This window comes from Pagrus pagrus (assembly GCF_965226575.1).
Source record: "Pagrus pagrus genome assembly, chromosome: 1".
NCBI classification, from domain to species: Eukaryota; Metazoa; Chordata; class Actinopteri; order Spariformes; family Sparidae; genus Pagrus; species Pagrus pagrus.
In genome coordinates, this window is record NC_140185.1 from 26,832,545 (window position 1) to 26,858,282 (window position 25,738).

Below are 25,738 nucleotides of genomic sequence, written 5' to 3' on the forward strand. Positions count from 1 at the left end.
ATGATAACAATAATAGTAACAGTGAAGCAATTATATTGAGCCTATAACCTACCAGTGCAGTCTGGGGGCTGTCCTGTCCATGTCCCATTTGTTGTGCAGTGTCTGGTGGTCAGGCCTGATGTTTTGAAGCCTTCCCAGCATGCATAAGCCACCGAGCTGCCGAAGGTGATGCCATCACTGAAGACAATTCTGCCGTGGGCTGGGGTGCCAGGGTTACCACAGGATACAGCTGAGAAATGAGGAAATATTAAACAGCGGTGATTAATCATAGTGATAATATCAGTGTGAGCAATACTGTCTTGCTGTCACTCAAGGCTGATCAGCTGTGGGCTGCAATAATGAGATTATCACCGGAGTCAGCTGGAAATAACTCTAAATGTGTCCTGGAGGTAGTGAGGCTGATTAATAACTAAAGGTTGTTGGACTGATTCCCAGCACTGAATGGCAGATGTACAGTACTCCAGTTGTATGCGAGAGGCTGGTAATACAGCTACAACATTGAGCCTCAGGTCTAGACCACACATACAAGGGCATTTTTGAAAAATAAGTTTAAAAAAAAGATCTCCATCAAAATGAGCATTTTAGTACTGTTTCAAAAATAATCTCCGTCCATACTAACATCGAAAACGCATACCAAATTACCATTCATGTACACTGAGCATGAGCATGCTGGTGTAAACAGGAAGCAGATGGCATACTCTGCTTGGTTTCTCAGTTACAGAAAATACTATGAGCAATTTTTACTTTTCCCTGCTCTTTACTTACTTTTATTTTTAGTTTTGAGTACAGGTACCAAGGCAACAGGATTTTTTTCCTGTAGCAGGACAAACATGACGAGGCAGTGAAACGTGACTACACTTCACCGAATCCTCGATTAAACAAAAAACAGAAGGCATAACAAGATGTTCAAGCAGAAAGCCAATTATATGTTGGAAAATAAAGTGGTTAACTCAAAAGATCAAAAATAATGTGTGAAAGTTAGTCAGTCAGTAGAGTTAGCATGTGTGCATGAGTGATGTGGGGAGTGCTGTGTTGTAAGAAGAGATAAACCAAGAAAAAGAAGCACTGGGCCCAGGTGTTCCCAATGAGTAGCAGCCCCACAACACCCACTGGCATTTGCAACAGAAAAATGACAACAAGAAGCCTGTCCAGTAGCCAAAAGAGGCAGGGGCGTCACAGCAGCCTTTTTTGTCTCTCTTTTCCATCATTGTATTATTAATGTAGTTTGTGTCTTTCTAAATATAGAGAATATAACATCCAGTCTGTCAGTGTACAAACTCAGATACTCCACTATCATACCATACTCCAAGTTCAAATTTGCCAGTGATGCTGCATACACTGATAAGACCCAATTAGGAAGTGAACGTGGGCGTCTGCGTTATTGTCTATAAAAATCTGCCTGCCAGAAGTAAACACTGATAATGGATTATTTTGAAACTCCTCTGTATCTTTGGAGTAAAGGTCCATTTTCTGTTTACGTGTGACTGAAAGGTTAAAATGCATAGAAAAAGTTTGGTTTTAAGAAATTCCCATTTAGGTGTGTAGGAACCACGCCTTAAACTGCTCCAAGCACAGGCTTCTGTTGCCAGGTTCGGCCTCTTAAAAACCAAGACATGCTGTCTGAAAATATGTATGGTGACCACGGTTTAGATGTCATAAAACAGCCAGAAAGTGACAGAAAGAGGAAACACTGGTCATGCAGCAGGGTTGTAAAGCTAATTATCAGTCAGTTCTTGTGGACAGTGTCCTTCCTGAGTTATCTCGGGGAGAACAAAGTCCCAGCAATGAGAGCACAGAGAATGCATATTGAGAATTTGAGATCAGCTGTAGGCTTGACATGCAGCTTCCATTAAGGCACGCTGGTGTTTGTCTTCACAGCTGTTTCAGCGGGCTCAACGCTAAAGCCTCTAAAATGTGTTGTTCCTGTGGTGAATCTCAGGGTATTCCTTTTGTTCTTCTGGGACAAGAAGCAGCAACAACTTTTTTTCTTTTTTTTTTTTGGAAAGACAAGGATCCTTATCCATCCTTGGCTTTCATTGTTTTTGAACTACTGCTGGTCTGGTAGATTGTAAAACAAAACTGTCTGGGAGGACACAAGAATGCAGATGGGGGGTGGCTATGTCTCCTTTCTGAACTAGTGATTCATCGATCTTTAGTACGCTGGCACAGCACATTAACAGAATAGACAGGAATTAGCAACCAACCACAGCACATTTCACTAATCAGATCATGACAGCTGACAGCCTTTGACAATCAAACACCTATTGACTCATTCATTAGTTAGAGCCCTTAAAAGCTCCGTCCAAGAGTGTGTGTGTGTGTCTACGTTTGTGTCTACGAGTATTATCACTATGTCTGCTGTGAGCAATAGTGTGCATGTGTGTGTGTTTCTGTATGGATGTGTGTATGGATTTCTTTGTGTTTGTGTCTCAGTGATAGATGTCTCATCCTTTCTGAATCAGCTTTTAACCACTATTAGCTTAATGAAAAACAACTGTAGACAGCCATAAATAATTAGTGTTACACAAGCACAGACACCAGCATGCACACACACAAACAGACACAACCTCTAAGGTGAAGGAAAAATTCAGTTGTTGTCATAGAGTCTCAACCGCACACTGTCTACAAAGCTGCACAACTACTTCAATTAAGTCTAAAAGTCCTGTGTCTCGCAGTTTTACTTTTGGGGGAAGGTTGTTTTTTCCAAAATAAGATACAATCTTGAAATATTGATTGCTGGCATGAAGGAAAAATCACATTATGGCTTTCTATTAACTTTCTGAATGATTGATTGATTGAAAAAACATTTTCTAAGAGTTACTTTGCAGCCCAGTTGCCAGAAAAAAAGTTGGTATTATACATTTTGCAAATCATGGCTATGTTAAATTTGTTATTTTCATACTTATATCAACATTTGTACAGTATGTGTCATATCACCTTCAGATTACATGTACAGGAGCTGACTGTCATGTCTGGAGGAGGGGATTGTTGTGAGCCTCGCTAGACTGCTGTCAAGCGAAAGACCACTGTTCAAGGTGACGTTTTAACATTTGTAATGCAAAACCAGTGGATCTTTTTAATGTGATGTCTGGACATTTTCCAGCTTTCTGGTTTTTGTGCCTATACCTAACCAGACCTTAACCACAGCGATGTCACAACTTAAAATTGAAAACTTAAATGTAAAAAAATGAAAAGTTTCAACATATCCATATGATACTTAGGCCCAATCCCAATACACCCCTTGTCCCTACAGTTTAGCCATATCTTTAAAGTTAGTGTGTTCGTCCCTGGAGGTAGGGTCTCCTGGTTAGTGTTAGGGCTACATGTATTGTGCTCCTTTTCTTCATGATAAGCATAAAACAGTTACTACTAGTTTGCTGATGTCTCTGTGGCTAACTAGCTGACTAAGATGACATTGCTGATTTGTGCATGACATCCCCGTATTTTGATGTATTTAAATGTTGAATTTTCCCCTTTGATGGCATATGATGACTGAAATTTGACTTGAGTCCAGCATTGAAGTTGCTGTAGTTGGTACCACTCCTCTAATATCAGTGCAGACTGGCAGGGTACAGTTGGTAGCCACATAATGACGCAGTCTTCTTTTTCATATGACCACTTGAATGATAGCGTGACGTTGTGAACGAATTGTGAGCATCCATGCATCTCCATCAGATAAATGGCAAATGGCATTGTGATTATGCCGAGATTGTTTTCGTAACACAAGACAACACCATAGACAACAACTGATGACGTATGAGGATCATGAAGGGTTGTCCCATTTCATACAGGGAGATCTCAACCACTACCCCTAGTAAACTCTGTTCTGAGGGACAAGTGGGCTCTCAAAAAGTGAGAGGTAGGACTAAAAATTGGAAATGGGATTGTAGAAATGTTGAAACATACAAATGTAACATATCTGTGGTTTGCAGAACTGTACAATACCAACATGTATTCTAGGGATTGGGTTGAGGATTTGCATTGTTTTGTTTTATATGAATCAGCAGATGAAAATGACTGAACAAAATACATGGCATTTTAGTATGAAATGTTTTAAATAAAGGCTGCCAAATAAATTCAGATATGTGAGTAGATGTACTGCAGATTTTTGACATTTATTTAATTCGGACTTTAATGCTTTTCAGTACTCTATAGTTAGTATGATGATGATAATACATAGCGAAATACACTGAAATTGTAAGACTCACTCCTCACATTACTGCTTGAACAGCCCATCAATCTAAGTGAATCCTAAGACTGCGTCAGACTACAATGGAGTTAATGTCAGCAGTGTCTTATTCAGCCTACCACACAAAGTTGGGAAAAAAGGAAGGCAACACAGGCAGCAGCTTAGGATTTCAGTGTCTCTACAGCACTATGGGGACTGACTTTAATTTCCCCTAAACTCCCAGGGGTTTAAAGAGTGTCTTTGAAAACTGCTGTTGTATAGGACGCACTTTATTACTACAGCGCTGTGGAACATCCAGCTCAGTCAGTGAGGAGTGACACACTTCAATCCTTAGTATCTGGGGCGCACTGATATAAACATTCACGCACGTGCACGCACACACACACACACACACACACACACACACACACACACACACACACACACACACACACACACACCTGAATCTTCATATTTGTGCCTCAAACAGCTAATTCCATAAACCTCTTACACTATGTGAAGTGTGAGTTTTTTTTCTATTGAAAGACAATTGCACATTTTGAACATTTGTCAACATGTTAGATCACTTCTTATGGCGAAAAGGTAGAAAACATGCTATTGTGTGTTGTGTGAATTACAGACTGCAGCGATTAACTGCACGTGAAACCTATACACTTAAATAATGAACATAGTAAACATTTAAATACATATATATACTTATTTCGACTTCACTTTATCACTTAAAACCATTTCAGTGCATTCATATATACTATATCCAAACAATGTGTAAATTTCACCTACACAAAATATATAAATTACAATATACAGTGTATAATGTATGTAATGTTCTCTAAGCTATGTTTGGTAATGGATTAGTTGCTTACTGTCACTAGCATGCCAAGTAGCCTGATGCTACTGTAGCCTCCAAAGAAGAGATTAAGCTGTTCAACTTTGGAGGCTGAGCTGATTTATTTTCAAATAAAATGCTGAATAATTAAGTCCACATGCCACAAATACACTGTGGGTTTATACCAAATCTGCACGGCTTCATTTTACAGCAATGTTTATTTTTACAGCAGTGTTTTATAGTATCTGGGTTGGGACCCAAAGGTAACCTCAAATGAGACAAGGATAACTTGGTATCAAAATGCATGATGCTTTCTAAACAGACAGTTCAGCATATGCTATGTTGTCAAATCCAAGCCCCTTGTATAAAAGAAGCAGCAGTCTTTTTTCTATAAAACAGGGTCAATAAATGGTGCATATAAATAGAACACCACACACAACAGCCCCATAAATATCTGTTTTGACTCGAGGAGAAATTCACTGCTTTGATATTTCAAGACTACAACTCCAAGTGTTATGATGATGCTACTGTATAAAATAATTGTGATCTGTTCTTGCTGCTTGAAGTGTGAGTTGCATTACAGGCATCTAAAGATTTTTCTTTCAATAGAGTCAAATTTTATGAAGCAACATGAGTCAGGCAGTGGTCGAGGAAATATTCAGATCCTTCAATGAAGTGTAAGTAGCGGTACTCCACTGTAAAAATACCCCACTACAAGAAAAAGTCCTGCATTCAAAACCTTCTTTAAGTAAAGGTATGTAAGTATTATAAACAAATTGCCTAAAACTATAGAAGTAAAAGTACATATTGTGCAGATTATATAGTCCCTGTTGGTGTTTTACTAGTATTTATGATGTTTTACTGCTGCATTAATGTGTATGTTGGTTTTTACTGCTGTAGATGTTTAAGGCTTTATTCTATAAAATCAGCCCTCAGAGGAACACTTAAAAAATAGAATTTCAAAATCACCAAATTTGGAGAAACATGGTTTTAACTGGACAGGAAGGGTACAAAAAATGTATTCTTAAAAGTAGCTAGTATCTAAAGTGGTCAAAAAAATGTCAGAGTAAAAAGTATAATATTTAGATGTAGTGGAATAGAGGTCTAAAGTTCCATAAATTTAATATACTTGGCAAGATGGCCCTTGCCTAAAACTGCGCTGTCTGTGCACTAGAAAGGTGCAAATATTTTTTTTCATAAATATAGAAAACAGAGAAAAAGGACTGTGGCATGTCCATTTGCTCAAAAGTTAGAATACCGTCAACAACCAGGATGCACTGTGACGCACCGGATCACTAAACACTCTGATAGGTGATGTACTGCAACTAACAGTATCGTATTACAGCTGAACAAAAAGTAAACTGAAATATGCTTTTGAAAACATTTTAGGTGAGAAATAGATAACGAACAGGATTGTGGTTCATGTTTCATCAAATTGTGAGGGGGCTCTCTCCCTCGATGTGACTACACTCTTTGTGTCTGTAGACGTTGGCATTCAAAAATGCGGAAGTACAATGTGTAGTTGCCACATTTGGAAGATTTTTGCTGGCAAAGGAGTGGGGGGCTCTGGGTGCAGAAGAAATTATAGTGATACGAAGCTGGTTGAAAATCTGCAAAGTTCCTGTCTAAGTACAGTACTTAAGGAAATGTACATAGCTACACTCCACTACTAGAGTCATGTAAAGCCACTGCCATGCTTTCCTACCTTGACAGACAGGCTGCGTGCCGCTCCAGGTGCTGTTGTGAAGGCAGGTCCTCTCCGCTGAGCCAATAAGACTATATCCTGCCTCACAGCTGAAACGCAGCAAGCTCTTGGTTTTAAATTCTTCCCCTCCCAAACGGGCACCATGGGGAGGCATCCCTGGGTCTCCACAGATTCCCGGACTTATACCTGTAGAGAGAAATGAGACATAAAGTTAATATACCATTCCAACAGCCAGACACATGTACACCACTGAAGCAACCAAGGACCCCTTACACAGTGCTTACTGTATGAGACATACTTGAAACATAGAAATACATATAACCACATGCACAGAAACTCTGAATACACTCGATGCACTTAACGTGAAACAACAGCTGCATTCAGGTGAGGTCCATTAGGCTCCTTACAGGCTTTATGTAACTCTATGGTAAAACACAGGGTTAAGAGGTCGTCTCTCACTGGGGCCAGCATGCTAAAAATATATGTGTGCATCCATGCTACAGCCTCAACATCAACAAAAAAGCATTTGTGATGTTGGAAATGCACAAATATTTTGCCTACTCAGTCTTTTCATATACAGTGACACACACACACACACACACACACACTCATATATATATATATATATATATATATATAGTAAAAGCACACACCCAGACACACAAACTTTGCAGAACTGTACTTTGCATTTAGGCTATACCAAATTGTTCTAGCATTAAAAGCACTGAGCGTGTCACAATTTTAGGAGCTTAAATTCCATCGGTGGGGATTTGTGAGTTTAACAGGGTACAGCTCCAAATGTGGCGTCTTGCATCTCAATGAGGTCTTCAGCTGCAGGATGGATTCTGCCCCGCTGAGCATTCTATTCTGAGGCCAGCAGAGTAAGCTTATTGCATTTCAACTGTTGAGACAGTTGATGCTGAGTTTGGAAACGATCAGTTGTAGTGTTGAGGGATCTGCGTAAGCCTACTGTAGAGCAGCACTTAGAACCTGAGTAGTAAAAACACCTAATTCCCCCCGGATATTTCTTACACATGCAGCTCAAGCCAGGTTACATAGAGTTCAGACAATGTGATTTTATACTTGCAACACGTTTGTGATCATGTTTGATTCGGTCTAAAAAGAATGTTTAATTTATGCATTGATATGGTCACCCACTGTCCTTTCTACTTGGCAAACTTATGTCAGCAGAGAAGATGATTCCTGACTTCCTAAATAATAATGAGATAATGGATGACATTGACCAAAAATTACCCACATATCATCTGGTGCTCTCCTGTTGGATGACATGATCATGAGAGAATCCATGTGACTTATGACAATTGTATGAAATAGAGCAAATGCAATGTTACTTCAAGGTTTTGGTGTGACTATTCCCATGTGTACATGTCATACCAAAATATTCTCTGTCAACAGATCTGTGTTTGTATTTAACTCATATATTCATGTAATGACAACTGAGACACTTAAAATGTATTCTTCTTCTCATTAAATTGAAGATTGATAAGAAGCACAAGGCTTTACCACATTAGTCCATTTCTCTTTATTTGTAAATTAATTTCTTACATTAACAATGACAATACTTCTTTTTCAAGATATTGACTTGGCATGGTTGTCAAATGGTGATGTAGTTAACACAATGCACCCTTTAGGAATAGCAATAGGAATAAAATCATTGGACTTTTTATATTGCTGTGATAAAGACTGTTGAAAAATGTTGAAATGCTTTCTTAAAATCAATTTTTGTGGGGAAAAAGGTATGTAATGTGTAAGGAGGGGAGCGAACAGTTATCAGTAAGCCCACTTAACAAATATGTTAACTAACTTTCAATTCTCCTGTAACACATGCCCATGTGGCTAGATTTAGGCCTCTGTGCCATTTTACAAGTTGTGAAGAGTAACCTAAAAGGCTACAGCTGACATTATGCAGTATGTAATGCTGGAGCAACAACACACTGAAGATATCTTAATACTGACATTCTTCTGAGATATCTCTCAATTTTTGTTACACCAGATGGGATGATACTATTTTTTGACAGCTGAACCAGTTTTATCTCTTTACTCACAAACTCAACAGAGATTTTGTTTTAAGTTTTGTTGTTTTGTAGTTTTTATTTGTACTTACGTGGCTTGATCTATGTATAGCATCATCTTCTGGTAAGCTTACTGTGGCAACTGTTTTGACGGTTGAAGATATACATACAGTATAGAAGCTTCTCTGCAAACACTTTCATCAAAAACTAATTTCTTGTATTTTCATGATACACATTTCCCTCTTGGCAGTTGCAGTATAGACGCAGTTGATTTCAGTGTTTGTTATTGCTGGATTATTGCTTTAGATTTAGAAACATGCTGTGAAACAGATAGCCGACATGCTTCCATTTAGAACAGCCTGTATCAATATGCATGACAGCGTAACTGACTAAATATCTACTCTCTGCAATTCTACCAGCTGGAAACCAGTTGGCATGCTGCTTTATTGACCAGTGCGTCTTTACCAGTGCAGTACGGTGGCGCTCCACTCCATGTGCCATCTTCCTGACAGTGGCGAGTTGCGTTGCCCACCAGCACCCCTCCAGGCAGACAGGAGTACTGCAGTACTGAACTGTACGTCCAGCTGCGGGTTCCAGATACTACTGCATTAGGGGGTACACCGGGGTCACCACAGGAAATAGCTGGAGAGACAGTGACAGATTGAGAGAGAGAGAGAAAGAGAGAGGAGGGAAGTGTTAGTGTCTGATTGTGTCCAACTATAGATTCCAGATATTCCTGCATTAGATGGTGCAGCTGGGTCATTGTGGGAGGCAGCCACAGGGAGCGGGTGACAGCAAGGGAGGGGTAGGATTAACACAATTGTTTGGTGTTTCTGTGTGCCTGTTTGTGTACAAACACAGGGAATAGAGAAAGAAAGATCGCTCTGTGAACTACATCAAAGATTGAATTAATTTTTGCAATTTGCTGTCCAAAATACACAGACAGCAGATAAATATTGTGTGGAGAAAATTTTTTGAGTTTGAAACACTTCTGATGTCTTTAAAGTAACAATTTACCAGACATTGTTTCTACCAATCTGTTATCAATTTGAATATTAAACAGTGGATTTTGTTTGCTTACTCTTTCCTTTTTGTAGTTTTATAGATAGACAGTAGATGTGGGGAGAAAGTATTGAGAACTAAAACTTCCAAAATCAGAATTAAAATGTCATGCCTTGATTGAGTCATTATTCATTTCTTTGTTTATTTTTGATCTTGGCACTTTCGGTCTTCCATAAGTGAGCGAGGGACATGCAACAAATGTCCGCGGCAGGAGTCCCACCAAAGATGTTGTGGTGCACGCTTTGCTTTTCCAATTTTACAATATAACTTGCACAGCTTTACTTGCACTGTATGGCGGTATAAAGTCATGCCAGTAAAGCTTATTTTTATTGAGTTTAATTGAATTGCCTGAGAGAGAAAGAAAGAACCAATAACTCATCTCAAATTAAATTCCCTTTAGCTAGAAAACATAGAGGGAGTCTTTCTCCTCTCTCCCTCTCCTTTGTGGAGAACTAGTAGAAATCGTTCCATGGCGTTAAAGCATTGGACATCAGTGAAAAGAATCTTCTAGGTTTTTCTTCAATTTTGGAAAAATCGACGTTTTACAGAGCACAGGTTTCTGGAGGACACAGATATGAAACTGCTCTCGATTTTCTATTTCTGCCAAATGACTGGTCCTCCGATATCTCCCCTTACCCCCCAAATTATATTACTCCATCCTCTCCTTGCCCCTCAGTCATCGCCCCTCTCCCCCCAATTTTCGATAAGACCTTGTTTCTCGAATGTAATGCAGCGTCTACCCCTCACTCCCTCTCTGTCTGATTCCTCATCTCTACCTCTTTGTTACTATGTCGTCGTCCTGGTCGCCTCTCTGTGTTTCTCTCTCTATCTCTGAATCAGTCTCCTTCTCTCTATCGCTCTCAAGTTTAATCTCTGTGTTTCTATCAGCCATGGTAGCTCTCTGACAGGAACGCCTATTGCCCTAAGAGACACATGCTCCCCTTTTTATCTGCACACACACATACACACACACAAACATGCTCAAACCTTTAAGCCTCTTTCTTTCATTCTCTTGCCTTCCTTTTATGATTACTCCCTCCCATTTTCCACCTTGAACCCTTTTCTTATTCTCTCAGTTTCTCATTCGCTCCTCATCTTCCTCCCACTGGTTCTTCAAGCCATTTCACTCCTGAAATGGCTTTCCTCACAAATATAAAGAAAAAATAATAGAAATCCACCAATGACAAACTTTTGTGGACATTTTTTGCTCTGAAGAATTCTAAAAAGTTGTAACCTCTTCACAATACAACAAATATTTTCATTACAGGCCTATGAATGTTAATCTATCGCTCGTTCTGTCTCTGCTTCTGTCTCATTTGTCTCTTTCATTTGTATTGTCTTTTTTTTTTTATCTCAATACCACCTGTATTTGTCTTTCCATACCTAGGCAATGAGGGATCGGTCGGTCCCATCGTCCATCATGCTGGCATGTGAGGAGAGCTGAGCCCAGGAGGTAGAAGCCTCGTTTACAGTGGATGGCCACAGTTACACCATAGCTGAAGACTTCTGGATAACGTAGGCCAGACTGGCGCACGCCATTTTCCACCAGGCCAGGGTCCGAACAGTTCACCACTGCAGAAGAAAGCAGAAGACATTGTTAGGAACAATTTAAATAATTCTTATAGGCAGGAGAGTTTCTTCATTTGGTTTCGGTCCGATGGATTTAAATGGATATTGATGGATATGGATTGTGCTAAAAGAAGAGAAGAGAAGAGAAGAGAAGAGAAGAGAAGAGAAGAGAAGAGAAGAGAAGAGAAGAGAAGAGACAAATGATTTCACTACTTCCTATTTAACTGACACTCAACAGTTTACTTTGAAGTGAGCAGTAAATTGAGATTAATTGAGACACTTATTAATGATTATCATCTTGTGTCATCCTTGACAGGTGCACTATGAGACAAGCTGCATTATGGGACTGTTAGTAGAGACTAGTGAATATGCCACAGATGCCACTTTTTCTTTCAATTGTGGGAATTTGTAAGGGCACTATATATTTATTTTGGGCTCAAAATTGAGGGCTGTGAATTCAGTGCACTATACAGTAAATTGGAAGTGAACATTTTCAGAACAAACAGGACGTGTTTGGATTCTTTTTAGGGCACTAAACCCTGTCACAAATTCAGATTTTCACTGTTTCTCTGCTCTGGTCTTTTCTAAACTTCTCTTTCGTCACACACTGCTCTGTTTTCTGGAGTTTTCTACTCTCTCTTCTGGTCCTTTCTACTCTAACTCTACTCTGCTCTCTGGATGGATGCCAGTCGAATAAAAGTGGAGTTTTATTTTCCATATGTCACTGGGGAGACTGACATTCACTCAAATTCAAGTCCATGGGGGACTTGGGTATGTGTATGTGTGTGCGTGCGTAGGTGGATGGGTGTGTGTGAGTCTGGCGCCCTATGGGAACAAAGAAAGTTTCAGACTCATAATTGACAGCTGCTGCTGGGAGGGAGAGGGAGGGAGAGGACAGAAAAAATGAGGGAGATGGAGAAAGCAAGCAAGCGAGGACGAATCCCCTCAATGGAAAACCCATGTGAGCAACTATGTCGTATTGATCTGTCCTCATGACTGTGCTGAATACGTGTGTGTGTGTGTGTGTGTGTGCGTCTTTTAGTATATCATAACTTTTCCACTACCAGAGGTCTGGGGAGGCTTGTAGTGTAACGACCACGCATGGTTAGCAGAGGAGAGGAATGTGTCTCTGGACATGTACCCAACTGTGTGTGTGTGTGTATATGTGTGTGTGTTTGTGTGTGTGCATGCATGTTATTTAGACACACACACGCACGCACCACACTGATTGTGGCTAAATACAGCTCTATGTTAAGTATGTGTTTACGCTACGATTATTCAGTTCTCAATTTTACAGTCTGCTGGCAGCCGATTTAGCCAAAAATGTTCCAGTTGACATACTGTAGCTTGAAGCAAATCGGGCCAACAAATACTGAATACATGCTGACTATCTAATATGCATAACTTTAATGGAAAATCCTTTGTGCTGTACAGCCTGCGTCTTATTTAAGTCATCGTGGTCATCACTCAATTTGTTTATGATGATATTTTACTCACCAGCTGCTAGAATCTGAAAGGTTCAGGTACTGGAAAACTCCATTACATTCATCCACTGCGATGATACAACTACTTTTTCTTGTTTTTATATATACCATATATACCAGGGGTGAAAGGGAGAAAAAAACATATTGCTCCTCTGGACTCTAATCTGAAAACCCGATTGAGGCATTTAAAGGGATGTACGGGGCTATACGTCTGTGTTAATACTCATATTTGTGACCTTTGCAGACAGGTAGGGGGCTGCTCCACTGCCCGTTGAGTCGGCACTGAGCACGAGCGTTTCCACTGAGGACGTGACCTCTGTTACAGGTGAAGTTGACAACATCATTGAGGTTGAACTCGCTGCCATTGGTCCGCCCGTTGGCTGGGTTGCCGGGGTGACCACAAGTAATAGCTGAGGGAGTAGAGAGAGGTATGGTGAGAAAATGAGTTGTGGAAAGAGTGTTATGTGCAGCATTGTGTTTGTGATATTTTTCCAAGTAGAGGCTGCAGAGATAGTCATTGAAATAACAATTTAAACCCTGAAAAATGTGTGATTTCCTTTACGACTCTTGTGCATAATGGATCTACTTAATATAGGAAAATCTTTTCAGCTTTTCACATTAAATGAAAGAACAATAAATCATCATACAATGCAGATGAACTACAGTGGTTTTGGTTTCATAAAGCACTTACGGACGCAGACGGGTGTTGTTCCAGACCACCGGTGGTCTTGCTGACAGATTCTGACTGATGTGCCGATTAGCCGATATCCTAACATGCACTGGTACACCACTGTGTCACGGTAACTGGAGCCATCTCCACTAATGTGGCCATTGACTATAGGATCTGGAGAGTCACAGTGGCCAGCTAGAAGAGACATAAATATAGAGATTAATGCAGTCTAATGAAAAACAACTTTAAAAACATCTACTCTTTTTTATTGTCCCAACAATTAGACTGCCAGACGATTTTAGGAGCTGTCTCAATACTAAAACATCTGAATGTCTGAAGTGTGGCATCATCTGTGCATCTACAAATCAATGCTCAAAGACAGCACTGCTCTGTGACTGCAGTCCTAACCATGCAGCAATTACAGATGCTCTAATGGTCTGTTAAAATCAGAACATTTTAAACGATCTGTCTGCGTTCTCTAAGTGGCCTTGAAGTACCACGTCCTTTCATGATTTCTTAAAACTCAAGCACGTAAATTGCAGGACACATCTTGAGAGCTTAGGTGTGGAGAATCATTGAATTGTATTCAATACTATTTCAGCTGTTAAAAGACTAATCACCCGCATTTCACAGTCAATCCCTCGCTTCATGTTTCCGTGCCTCATGAACTCAATGACTAAGGGCCTGGTACTTTTTGATCTATTTGGCATTTAGTATCGTTTTTTCCTAAACTCTCTCAAATGATTAATGCTGCAAAAAAAGGCATCTAGGACTTTGACTCTTTTTGCAGAACTCATTTGGGATTACTGCGGATGAAATGCAGATATTTCTACACTTTTCTACACCATCTACTCAAAATCAATATCCAAGAAGTGCTATTTTATAATAGTGCTCGAACACACCACATAGAATATGAATATTAATACCAAAAATGTTCATAGCAGTGCACATGTCTGAGGGTTCCTCTAAAGCAAATTGGGATTTATTGTGGCATCAATAATTGTGCCTCCTGAATACACAGAGGATTGTGTGAAAAACTACACACCAACACTGAAGCCTTTCTAAATTGTGAGGAACATATTTTTGCTTCCTTTCAAGAGAAACATTTCTTCAATAAATTATATATATAAAAAAAATCTATAAAATCAGATTTTGGGTATAGAGATGATTGTGGAACATTAGCACAAGTGCTCCAGTGTGAAAGTTATTGACTGACTGACTATTTATTAGAAAACATTTGAGACTAATAGGAGCACTTAACATTTTTCTTTTGGTGGCATTTAAAACTCAAAATTAGAACGATGGACTTAATACAAAGATGAAAATGCCTCTTGAGAAGGAACTTCACATAGTTTAATTAGAAACATCTTACGTTTGGTCACTTTAGGTTGAATAGAAATAACTGGTATCTAAACACACAAAAAACACATTTTAATGGTTATTGTGATTATTATAAAATACACGTTTATATTTTATTTTTCTCATAGTGTATTCTCTTATATTCTTTAGTCCCTATCACAGATATATCTCTTACGCTGGATATGTTATATAATGTAGATAACTTATTATTATTAACTTGCCAGTGAATTTTATTGTTTCAGGGCACTGATGTCATTTTAGACCATAAAATCTTTTGTTAAACTGTAAAGTAACCTGGCTCCATTACATATGTTTGATAACCATGTATATATTTAATAAAAAAATGAATAGTGGCCGATCGATATGAGCATTTTTAATTCCCTAACATCTGTATCAGCATCAGCCCCAAAAATCCAGTAACGTTGGGCTCTAATAAGATTACACAATATAAAAAATATTGTGTAATCTATAGATATTCTATAGATATACAACATATTGCATTTAGAGTGATTACTAAGGTTTTTTTTAATCTGTGAATTAAGTGTACTTTGCCTTTTACCCTTGTTAGCATCTATATTACAGAATAATAATGTGAAGGTGGACACGCCTTGATTTATACACTCATCACATAAAATGAGCATTTTATTCAGGCATGTAACTCCAAGGCTGAATCACTGGAGTAGAGTGTGCATGTAAAATCAGGATTAATCATTTCTGGTCAGTGCCTACTGAAGGTCTAAATCAAGCCTTTAATGTATTAAGTAATAAAATGTCTCAGTAGTAGATCATTTGAGTCACTGAGGCATGTGCACAGTTTATCTTACTTATTGCTGGTCTTATTTCCAAGGACCTTACCTAGACACCTGTAGCAACCCCATGTATTAATAAAGCACAGGTATAAAATTATTACACATTCCCATTAAAGTCTACACACAGTTTAGCCCCTTGACAGTAGTTGTACAAGATATAGTGATACCACTGCTCACGGCAGAAAAAGAGGAAGATTTTCATATCACATTATACTGTTTGCTTCTTTATATTCTGCATTGGATGCTTTATTATACTACTACTGAAAGTACAGCCAGTCTGACTGATGATACCAGGTACAAATCAGATAGAATTTCATACAGAAATATACCAGAATGATACAAGAGATATGGCATGCAAGATGAGTCCTTTAATTTCAATAAGTGTGCCGTTTCTTCTGTTTTCAATGATTCACACCATTAAACCTGTTGAACGCACTTTCATCATTGACCATGTTGTTCATCATTACACCAAACTGGCCTTGGACGGATCACAACACAATGTATATCTTATCACATCAAAAGGACCTTACCTAGACACCTGGTCTCCGCACCACTCCACAGTCCATCAGCACCACACTCTCTGACATGTGACCCCACCAGCGTGTAACCATGGTTACACATAAAGATTGCAGTAGCTCCAAATGTGGTCAGCGTCCCAAGTTTGGTCCCAAAGGGTGGAGATGGAAGCTCACCACAGGAGATGACTACAAAATAAAACGCAGATGTTAAGACCATGTCATCAGAACGACACTGGAAATAATATATTACATAATATTAAAGGGCAACTAGTACTATTGACTGTGTTTTAAAAAATCTAGATATGAAGCGAGTTATATTGGCAAGTCTTCGTAAGCTGTCATCCTGAATTTAAACACTGTAAATTAAGTTTTCCAATACCACACCTGGCTGAATTAGATTTAGGTCAGAACATGTAAGATCGCTTTTGCACTAATGTCCTCGGAGACACTGTTCTCAAACCACTGAGCAACTTGAAGAATAGACACTTCTGTTACATTGCCTAATCCCTCAGAGCTGCTGCAGTGTTAGGCCAGTCAACTAAAATACTGGATCATAAAAAAATGAAGGCATAAATTGAAAATGTAGCAAAATAAACTTTGAAAACTGTTCTAATGTAAGATCAACTTCAATAATTTAATACATTTTTCTTTTTTTTTAACTTTTGAAGTGTACACATTTCACTTTTTTATTGGCATGTCATACATTATGCAACGCTAAGAGATTCTGTAGTCCACTGGAAAGTTTTCAAAGTCACAATGCTCTCTTCCAACTTCACTTTATGAAATAAGCAGCAAAGGCATACTGCATAGTAACCCTCTATTTGAAAAAGCAATCATCCTCTATTGCCTCCACTTTTAGGAAGAACAGGCTGAATTCTGTCATAATAGCTATCACAGTGCCTAGACAATATGCAATGGTTAAGATACCTATGGTTACTAATGGGAATAGATAAACACACTATCACATAGAAATGTAACTCCCTTTCAACCAGTATTGTACATGGCCATGCCTTCAATCAAACACATTGAAAAGCACATGCTCTCTTGGCACAAAAGAAGCCAACTCTTTCAGGAAAAACCTTCAATGACTTTTCCAGCTGTTTTGCTTTGTCCAGGTTGTGGCTTTAAGTGCAATGCAGTTGTATCCTTTTGATAGTCTTTTTGCTTGCATACATTCCCTTCTCATGCCGGTGTGTATGTGTCTGCGTGTGTGTTTATGTGTGCATGAGACCTCTTTTTCTATCCCTTGGTTTATATACTTAATGGTGTCTCTTCCACATACATAAAAGTTGTTGGTTGCAAAAGCTGACATCACATAAAAAGAAGAAAATGATTTGTGCAGTCTAGAGTACAAAGGAGTATAGATAGATATGTGTATCAACTCAGTTGTAAAGAAATCTCATAGTATAAAATCCTAGATATGAGGATTATAAATATATATATAAGTGTGCGTAGTCTCATACAGTATATAAAGTTTTACGTCACCCTGAGAAAAGAGGATGGTAAACAAGCACACAAAATATAAGATCATAGTGGAGTTTTTATTAGCTTGTTCAGAGGGGAAGGGGTCAATAATAAATTTGACAGTAGCAGTTGAGATATATTTTGCAAAGGAGAGTCATGAAGGTGTTCATGTTTGTGTTAACACTTACTCTTGCATGTAGCTGGGTCGTCTGACCCCTCCCACGTCCCATTGGCAAGGCAGCGAAGAGTCCGATGCCCCACGCCCAAATAGTGTCCTGTCGAGCATTCAAGCATCACCATAGAGCCAAACTCTCCCAACCTACCGTAGAGCAGGCGGTAGGTCATGTGATCTGAGAGGGTGCCCTCAACGCTTGGGCAGTGGATTGCTGGAAAATAATTTTAAACAAAACGTTCAACCAAGGTTCATACTTCATTTGTGTCCTTAATTATTAACTATTTACCACCATATTGTTTCAGTTTACATACATGCCATCACTAATTAAAACACGAATCTCTATGATCTAAAATCTATAAATTATAGATGCTGAAAATGTAGAATCTTACATACAAGTAAAGTCATCAGAAATCAAAGCCATTACTCTAAAGCATTAGACACCTACGAAGACCACATGGTAAAATTTCACAGTGCAAGAAAGTTAATCTGGTGATTTGTGGTGAGTATATGCCTTAAAAAACATCCTGTTTTAAAATTTTATTTCATTTCATGTTTTAAATAGAGAAACTTAATACAGAAATTAAAATGTATAGATTAACCATATTTCTAATGTCTGTATATTAGAATTCTACCACATACCATGAATATTATCATCAACTAAGTAGCGTTCTAATAAATAATACTCCACTATGCTGTTTAACACTTGATGTACATTTTGATTTAATACGTAAAAGACATTTTTTAAACGTTATATTATCCAGGCTATTGTATTACACGCTGACAGCATGTGACAATTTGCAATAATACAAGTTTTTCACACTGATATACTGATACTGATAATGATACTTGTTTGTTTGTGTTCAGTATCAGTCATACTCTTTGAAAACAAAATTTTACTTTTGATTTAGGGAACAATAGTTTGATAAACTCATATTGTGATTCAAGATCAACCTATTAGATTTGGTCTTCCTCTTTCCACTGAAGAAGACTGCAACATACAGTAAAAATCTCTGGAAAATAGCTAGTTAGTGGACCTTGAGTTAAGATTCTCAATTCAGCCTTTCATGACTTCCCCTAAATCCTAGTGAAAAGAAATACTTACGTAGACATCTGGGAGCTGTGGCAACATTACTCCAGCCGCCATCCTCCAAACACACGGCTGTCATTGGAACACCGGGATCGAGGTGATAACCGTGCTTACAGTGGTAAGTGACCTGGCTACCAACAGTGTACTGGTTAGCATGGAAGCTGCCATTGCCCGGTGACTGTGGGATTCCACATGAGATAGCTGCCACATAACGAAAAGAGAAGTTGTTGTTGTTGTTGTAGAGGAATCCTTCGTAAACTTAAACTTTTCTCTTTATCACTTAGTGATTCCTAACCAGTGGTACTTGTGCTGTTGCCAAGGGTTACTGTACAGAAGCTCAACTAATTTGTATGGTTGATAAATTTAGCTAAAAGTAAAGACTAAATGGGAGCGAATTATTATTTTATACTTTACTATCTATAACTTTTGAAAGCTATGTCTGTAAATGATAAAATAGAGAGCTAAAAGTAATGATAAATGGTTGTAATTGTGAACTCAAAGTAATGGATAAACAGTTACAATAGTTATCTAAAGGCATTATAAAGTGAAAAAGCTAAAAGTAGGGGATAAATGGTTGAAATAAACTGTATCAGAATCAGAATCAGTATCAGAAACAGTTTGAATAATGCCTGAACTGAACATTTACAGTTCAACTGTATGAAAAACTATAATATCCAGTTTCAAATCAATCCAAACGAACATTAAGACATGATGGCCATTGTCGGTGAAGGGGCACTTTAGTTGATTTGACATAGCTGTGGGGGGACATTAGAAAAAAAGGCTGTGAAGCAGTGACTAAATGATGTAGAACGTTTTACCTTGACAAAAAGGTGTTGATGCGTCCCACTGGAAAAGCCCATTTGGATGGAGCCTGCAGGTGGCATTGCTTGAGCCTACCAGGCGGAAACCACGGTTACAATAGAACTGAAGTCTGCTACCTGGACGGAGCTTGGTTCGGTTGACCACGCCCCCATTCAGTGGAGGGTCATTAATGCTACAGTAGGCAGCTTGACAGGCAGAGAGACAACGAGAAACAGAGGAGCAAGATTTAATAAAAAAGGAAGGAAGAACTCTACCAACTACCAGTCCATTCTAATTCATTTTCATTGCTGAAAATAATTGGCAGGATGGACAACAAAAGGTTAGCTCCATAGATTTTCAGTGGAAAAAGGTGAGTCTGGTAACATAACAGCACTGATGTTTCCATTACCAGGCATTTTTGATAAGAGACATATCAACTATCATCAACGTCCCACCTGACAGCTGTGAACGAGTTACAAACACAGAGAGATTATTGGCAGTAAATAAAGTTCTTATTCTGAAACCTTTCCAAATAATGAGATGTTGTATTCTTCCTGGGCCTGAGGGTAAAAGCTTAACCACTAGAGCATGGAGAACAATCTAAACATCCAGCAGAACACGCCACAATGGGCCACTTGGCTCTCCCTTCTCTGTCCGATGTGGTCATTGCTCCACCTGGTCTTGGCTCTTCTCCCTTTTGGCTTAACATTTCAGGAATGACTTTCTCACTCCAGTCAGGACAGCAGAGTCACTGTGTAATTTTCATTTTCATCTATAAAAACCTTTTTTTTGTCAAGAATTATCTTATGTCTCCCTCTCACCAATGAGTTATGTGCCATCTCTTTTGCACACTCTATCTGCTCTAAAATAAATCTAACTGAGCCACTAATTTTATATCTTATTACAGCACTTCTATCTAACACTACAATTCTGTGGTAGCAAAAATATTCTAGATGGAGACCCAAATCTTTATTCCGTACTACTGAACATGAACTCCTCTTGGATTATATTTTATCATTGGGCCTCGATATGAGAGGATCAGTTGTTGCTTAATACTGCATTGCACTGGCAATTTTATTGGTACTATCTGGGTGGAAATTACTTTCCTTCCTGTCTACAGGAAACACTGAAAAATCTTAAATTACCTTCGAATAAAACCTGACATTTTGGGAGAATAGTTGAAGAGAGAAGTGTTGTAGAAAATATCAGAAATATATTATGAAGGTTCTTTTCTGTGATATAAAATTACATGTCTTTTGCAATGTGCTACACTGGGAAACACAATGACAGATTTAAGTAATGCCTCTGTCCATCAGCTACAGTACAGGATGACGGATCATGCAGAGGCAAAGAATGAGGCCAAACTATATTGGGACACCTTACAGTATATTATTGTGCTTATATCACAGCCATTTACCCAGATAATCTGGTGATGGTTTGGTATACTCACTCTTAATAAAACAGAAGGTCCATTTCTATTATTAAAATGCCACACACCATTAGTGTTGTTGCTCTGGTTACGCACAGAGATTATAACATTCAGTCATCAGTGCACAGATAATTGTAAAAAAAATGGATAAACATTTCTATGGAAGCCCAGTATTAATTTTAAATGATCATCAGTCCCTGCAGTCTATACCAGCCTGTGCCATCAGTAGCCTAGAGACACCTCTGACAGCCTACATGATTATATAACCCTGACCTAACGTGGTTTTGAGCTGCCTCTCTCACCCAGGCAAAGAGCAGATACTCTCTGTGGGTTGACTGAACTTATAGCTGCCTCTGCTTCCACTTGTCTTACTAACACCTGCTGGCCCCACTGGCTTGTTCGGGTCATTTCATTTGAAGGCCATTGCTCGCTTAGCAATCCAACAGTCATCCCAACTAACATTTCCAACAGGGCTTCAAACCGTCCCGAAAAATAATTTTAACTGTCCCAAAATCAAATGTTGCTTCTTAACTGTATTATTAAAATCTATGTGTGTGTTAAAGTATTAGCATTCACAGTACTTTTACTGAAAACTGTACTCTAGTACTAAGTAGATGTAGTTTGGTACATCTACTTAGGCTTACTGTAAACTTGTTGTGTTGTCACATTAAACTGCAGTTTACCACTAATGTTCATCTGAACAGAAACTCTTCAGTCCTGCTGTGTGTTTAGCTCTCTGCTCCATTAGCTATTAGCTCCATTAACTGTTAGCTACCTTAGCGACCACAGGGATCGCCAACAGCAAACTAGCTCTCCTAGCGCTAATTTCAACACAAATTTGTTGTTCACAATGTAGCATTTTAAGGGGGAAAAAGATCAATGCAATGTCGGCAAAGTAAACTATGTCTTCGGATTTTAATGCAACATATTTTTAATGAGTCTTGCGCTGAGAAGCCAGCCAGTGACTGTAACAAGTGTGGAGAGAGAGGTTACTATAGTGACAACATGAGGTGACATGGTAGTCAGCGTTCAGTTCAGTTTTTCACTTGCAAAGAGATAGTTATACATACTAATGTGTCCTAGTACGTCCTGAAGGCATCCTGGGGAAGATCTCTGTTCACCCAGATTTTCATGTTGCCCCCGGGATGAAGGGACGCCTTTAGTCTCAAGCCCTGTTTTCCACACTGCTCCCTGCCCTACAGTAATGCACTTTTAACCCAAATCTGAATCCTGCTCTCTCCCAAGCAAAGAGCAGATAAATGGCAGCTTGGGCCAACCTTACATCTACATTGTATGTGCATAGGCTACACTACAGTGACTGGTCCCACTGGCTCGATGGGCTGCTTCATTGACTTGCTTCAAGAAATTTCCATGGCCCTAAAATACTCGAATAGAAAATGCATTCTAGCTTATTAAAGTATCAAATAAATGCCTATCTTTATAATTATGCTGACAGCTACCCCAACAACATATTTTTGAGATGCCGACAAACTTGTTTATTCTGGCTTTGACTCTATTTCATATAGCTTTAGCTGACCAATACAAAACCTGAACTGTTTGTCTTAGGAAACATAAAATAAAATAAATCTTAGTTCTCACACAGGCTGTAAAAATAATCTAAGAAACATATCACTGATATGCCGATACCTAGATAGAACTTATGAACTTGCGTATTTACAGCCTGACCCATGTGCCTCCCACACATTTAAGCATACATACAGTAGAGGCACCGAGACAGAGAGAATCACCATTAAGCACATACACAGGTGATGAGGCTGTTGCTGCTTTTCAAAAGGCAGTGACTGTATGGACATGATACAATGAAGAATGGCACCAAGGCTGTGATCGTGACAGCACAAGCTGTTAGCAACACAGACTCAAACACACAAACACATTCTTACTTCTTACTATACCTGTGAGGGCCGTGATTTTCAAACACGTTCCTTACATTCCAATCTTAATATATACCTTGATACTAAAATCGAGTCTTAAACCTCAAAAAGCCCTTCAGAGAAGAGTCATGTTATAAGCAATTCATAAACTTACACTACATACACATACTGTTCTATATGTAAGATGTGCTTCAATATAAAGCACAACAGAGCATTTAAAGTGTATGCCAAGTGTATAGTAAGTGAAAAATCTCTGCTATAAAGTTCTGTTCTCTGTTTACAACACCATAGGGAGAATACAATACTATTACTTCAGGCCACTGTGCTCATATAACCCACAAACTAAAATACATCACATGATTTTTTTCAGTACAGAGAGCCAGGAGACTGACTTTGTGACTCACTCCTCTCAAGCCCAAACAGGATCAGTGTCAGTGTAAATTGTATTTTCTATGACTGAGATTGGTGGTCATCTCCAACAAATTCTTCACAAGTTAAAACCCATGATTAAAGGGCAGCCGAAAAACCTCCCGACTCCAAATCGAACTACGCTAATGGTCAGAACACTACAGTGTTGGCAAGATCCTGCAGAGATAATACACTCAATCGGAAGCAAATTGTCAAATTAACAAATTGGATTTACTAATTCTCTTAATTAGGCTGACGCATTAAAAAGAACGTTTCCAATTAGAATTGTTCTCTTAATGACCACGGTTTAAGTACCTGCTGTACGTCCTTTTTTCTTTCCCCCCCTCTAATTTTAAAGATTAATTTTTGGGCTTTTTAGCCCGTAATTCAATAGGGCAGCTAAAAGATTATGACAGGAAAAGGGAGAGAGGGAAAGGGGAAGACATGCAGCAAAGGTGGAACCACAGGTTGGAATCGAAGCTGCTGAGGACTCAGCCTGCATATATGGGGCGCATGGATTTTCATGATATGAAAGGCGTTGGGGCTGGTTACCCATGCCCGTAGACAAATCACTTCAGCCAACATTAGCATAGCAGGATGGGTAAATGTTCTGTGTGTGAAGGCAAAGTGAAAGCTGAAGCTTTCCGCCCTGACATGCATATTTACATTTCACAACCAATTACACTGAGCATTAATGAGACACATGTATCAGAGCTCAATATTGTAGCTGGTGTTTGATTTTGCTGATACTTCTCTTCTAATAACAATATGTGCATACCTGAGTATCGTATCTTGAATCCTCTCTTGTTGGTTGCGTGGTCGGTGGACCACCGTAGATAAAGCTGATTTGTTTTAGATGTGAAGTTCAGCTGAGATGAGTGGTTACCACTTAGAGCGACAAGCAATGGGCTCTGTCCTGAGGACCCTAGAGAAACAAATGAACAAGACTTAAGAACTGCTGCGTGTAGAGAATAGTGTTTAGTTTTTTGTTCTTATAATCGCATGCGTGTACAAAATGTAATTTCGTTTTGTGGTCTGCATGTGTGTTGGGGGGAAGAGGTAGGTCATCACAGGGATATAATTAGACAAATATTACTTCCTTTATATGTGTGTGTATCAGTGATTTCAGACATCCCAGTAATCTAACAATCTCCCAGATGAATATTAGTCTAACCAGAGATGGAGATGAACAATATGCTGCAGTCAGAATGTGTTTTATTGATTCCGAGACATGCAGCACATGAGGGTGACAGCGTCATTAAATTGCTAAGTATCCCCAAATTCCATGTTGTGCATCCACTCTGACTAAAGCATATTGCTTGGCTCCATCTCAGGTTTATAGACTATAAACCCCCACCTGCGCTAATGTCTGTTTGAACAAAGCAGTGGTTGGTAAGTTTGGTCTTGTATAGTACATGAACTTTTCAAGATATATCTATTGAGTTTTATTTATATTTTGTAAAAAGACCGCTACTACACCGTTACGATACCATCACTGTCTGCAACATCAAAGACAGCTACAGTCTGCTTCACACCAAGCAACATAAATACAAATACAAAGAGCTGAGTGGGATACAAATAGAAGTAGTATCATATATACTCATTCCTGCATGTATATTTCAATGCAAATCACATATTTCAAAAGCAAGTAAGATCCCACTTGTGTGTTTTGTTGGCTTGTTATGATGTTTGCTGTTTTAATCTGCGGCCACTGTCAACAGACATACTGTGATGATTTACAAAGAACACTGTCAATTGTCACTTGGCAAATTTGCCCAATAAAGTTACATAAAGTTATACAACGTTCTTAATATACAATGTAAATAAAAATAAATACATAAATAAATAAATAAATAAATAAAGACACAGGAAGAAGTTAAATCCCACACATGCACATTCTGATCTGCACACTTTCACAGTTTACTGTTACTCAACCTACTTTTTGAAACTCCTGGAGGGGAACACCACAAATAAGATTTAAGTGTTGTGCATCTTATTAACAGTTGTGCTACTTCTCTTGCTACAAACATGAATTAAGGCTGCGTGTGAGTTTGTGTTTGTGTGTGCATGTGAGTGACTGTGTGTTTGTGCGTGTGTCTAGGTGTAAGTAGAGCAAAAATAGAGGAGGAAGAGCTTTACATACCGTCAAAAATCTCGAGTTCATCAAACTGTTTCTCGCTGTGAAACATCTCTACATATATATTGATGGTGTAACCTGGGAAACGAGAATATCATATAAACTCTGTCCTGAAAAGCTG

The 25,738-nt window shown here is 38.8% G+C and overlaps 1 protein-coding gene across 3 annotated transcripts in view; it reads right to left on the minus strand.

The window, feature by feature from the left end:
• The window catches only part of LOC311273248 (CUB and sushi domain-containing protein 1-like), a 396,934-nt gene that overhangs the window by 23,255 nt on the left and 347,941 nt on the right, over positions 1-25,738 (minus strand). For all 3 annotated transcript variants that reach the window (XM_084380198.1, XM_084380197.1, XM_084380199.1), the window contains 12 exons: positions 25,624-25,695; positions 24,259-24,405; positions 19,769-19,957; positions 18,966-19,151; positions 17,877-18,074; positions 16,237-16,410; positions 13,560-13,733; positions 13,105-13,278; positions 11,199-11,387; positions 9,219-9,395; positions 6,721-6,906; positions 53-229 (listed from right to left, as the gene is read on the minus strand). In XM_084380198.1, coding sequence (XP_084236324.1) covers positions 53-229; positions 6,721-6,906; positions 9,219-9,395; positions 11,199-11,387; positions 13,105-13,278; positions 13,560-13,733; positions 16,237-16,410; positions 17,877-18,074; positions 18,966-19,151; positions 19,769-19,957; positions 24,259-24,405; positions 25,624-25,695 — 2,043 coding nt within the window. The remainder of the gene's footprint in view (positions 1-52; positions 230-6,720; positions 6,907-9,218; positions 9,396-11,198; positions 11,388-13,104; positions 13,279-13,559; positions 13,734-16,236; positions 16,411-17,876; positions 18,075-18,965; positions 19,152-19,768; positions 19,958-24,258; positions 24,406-25,623; positions 25,696-25,738) is intronic.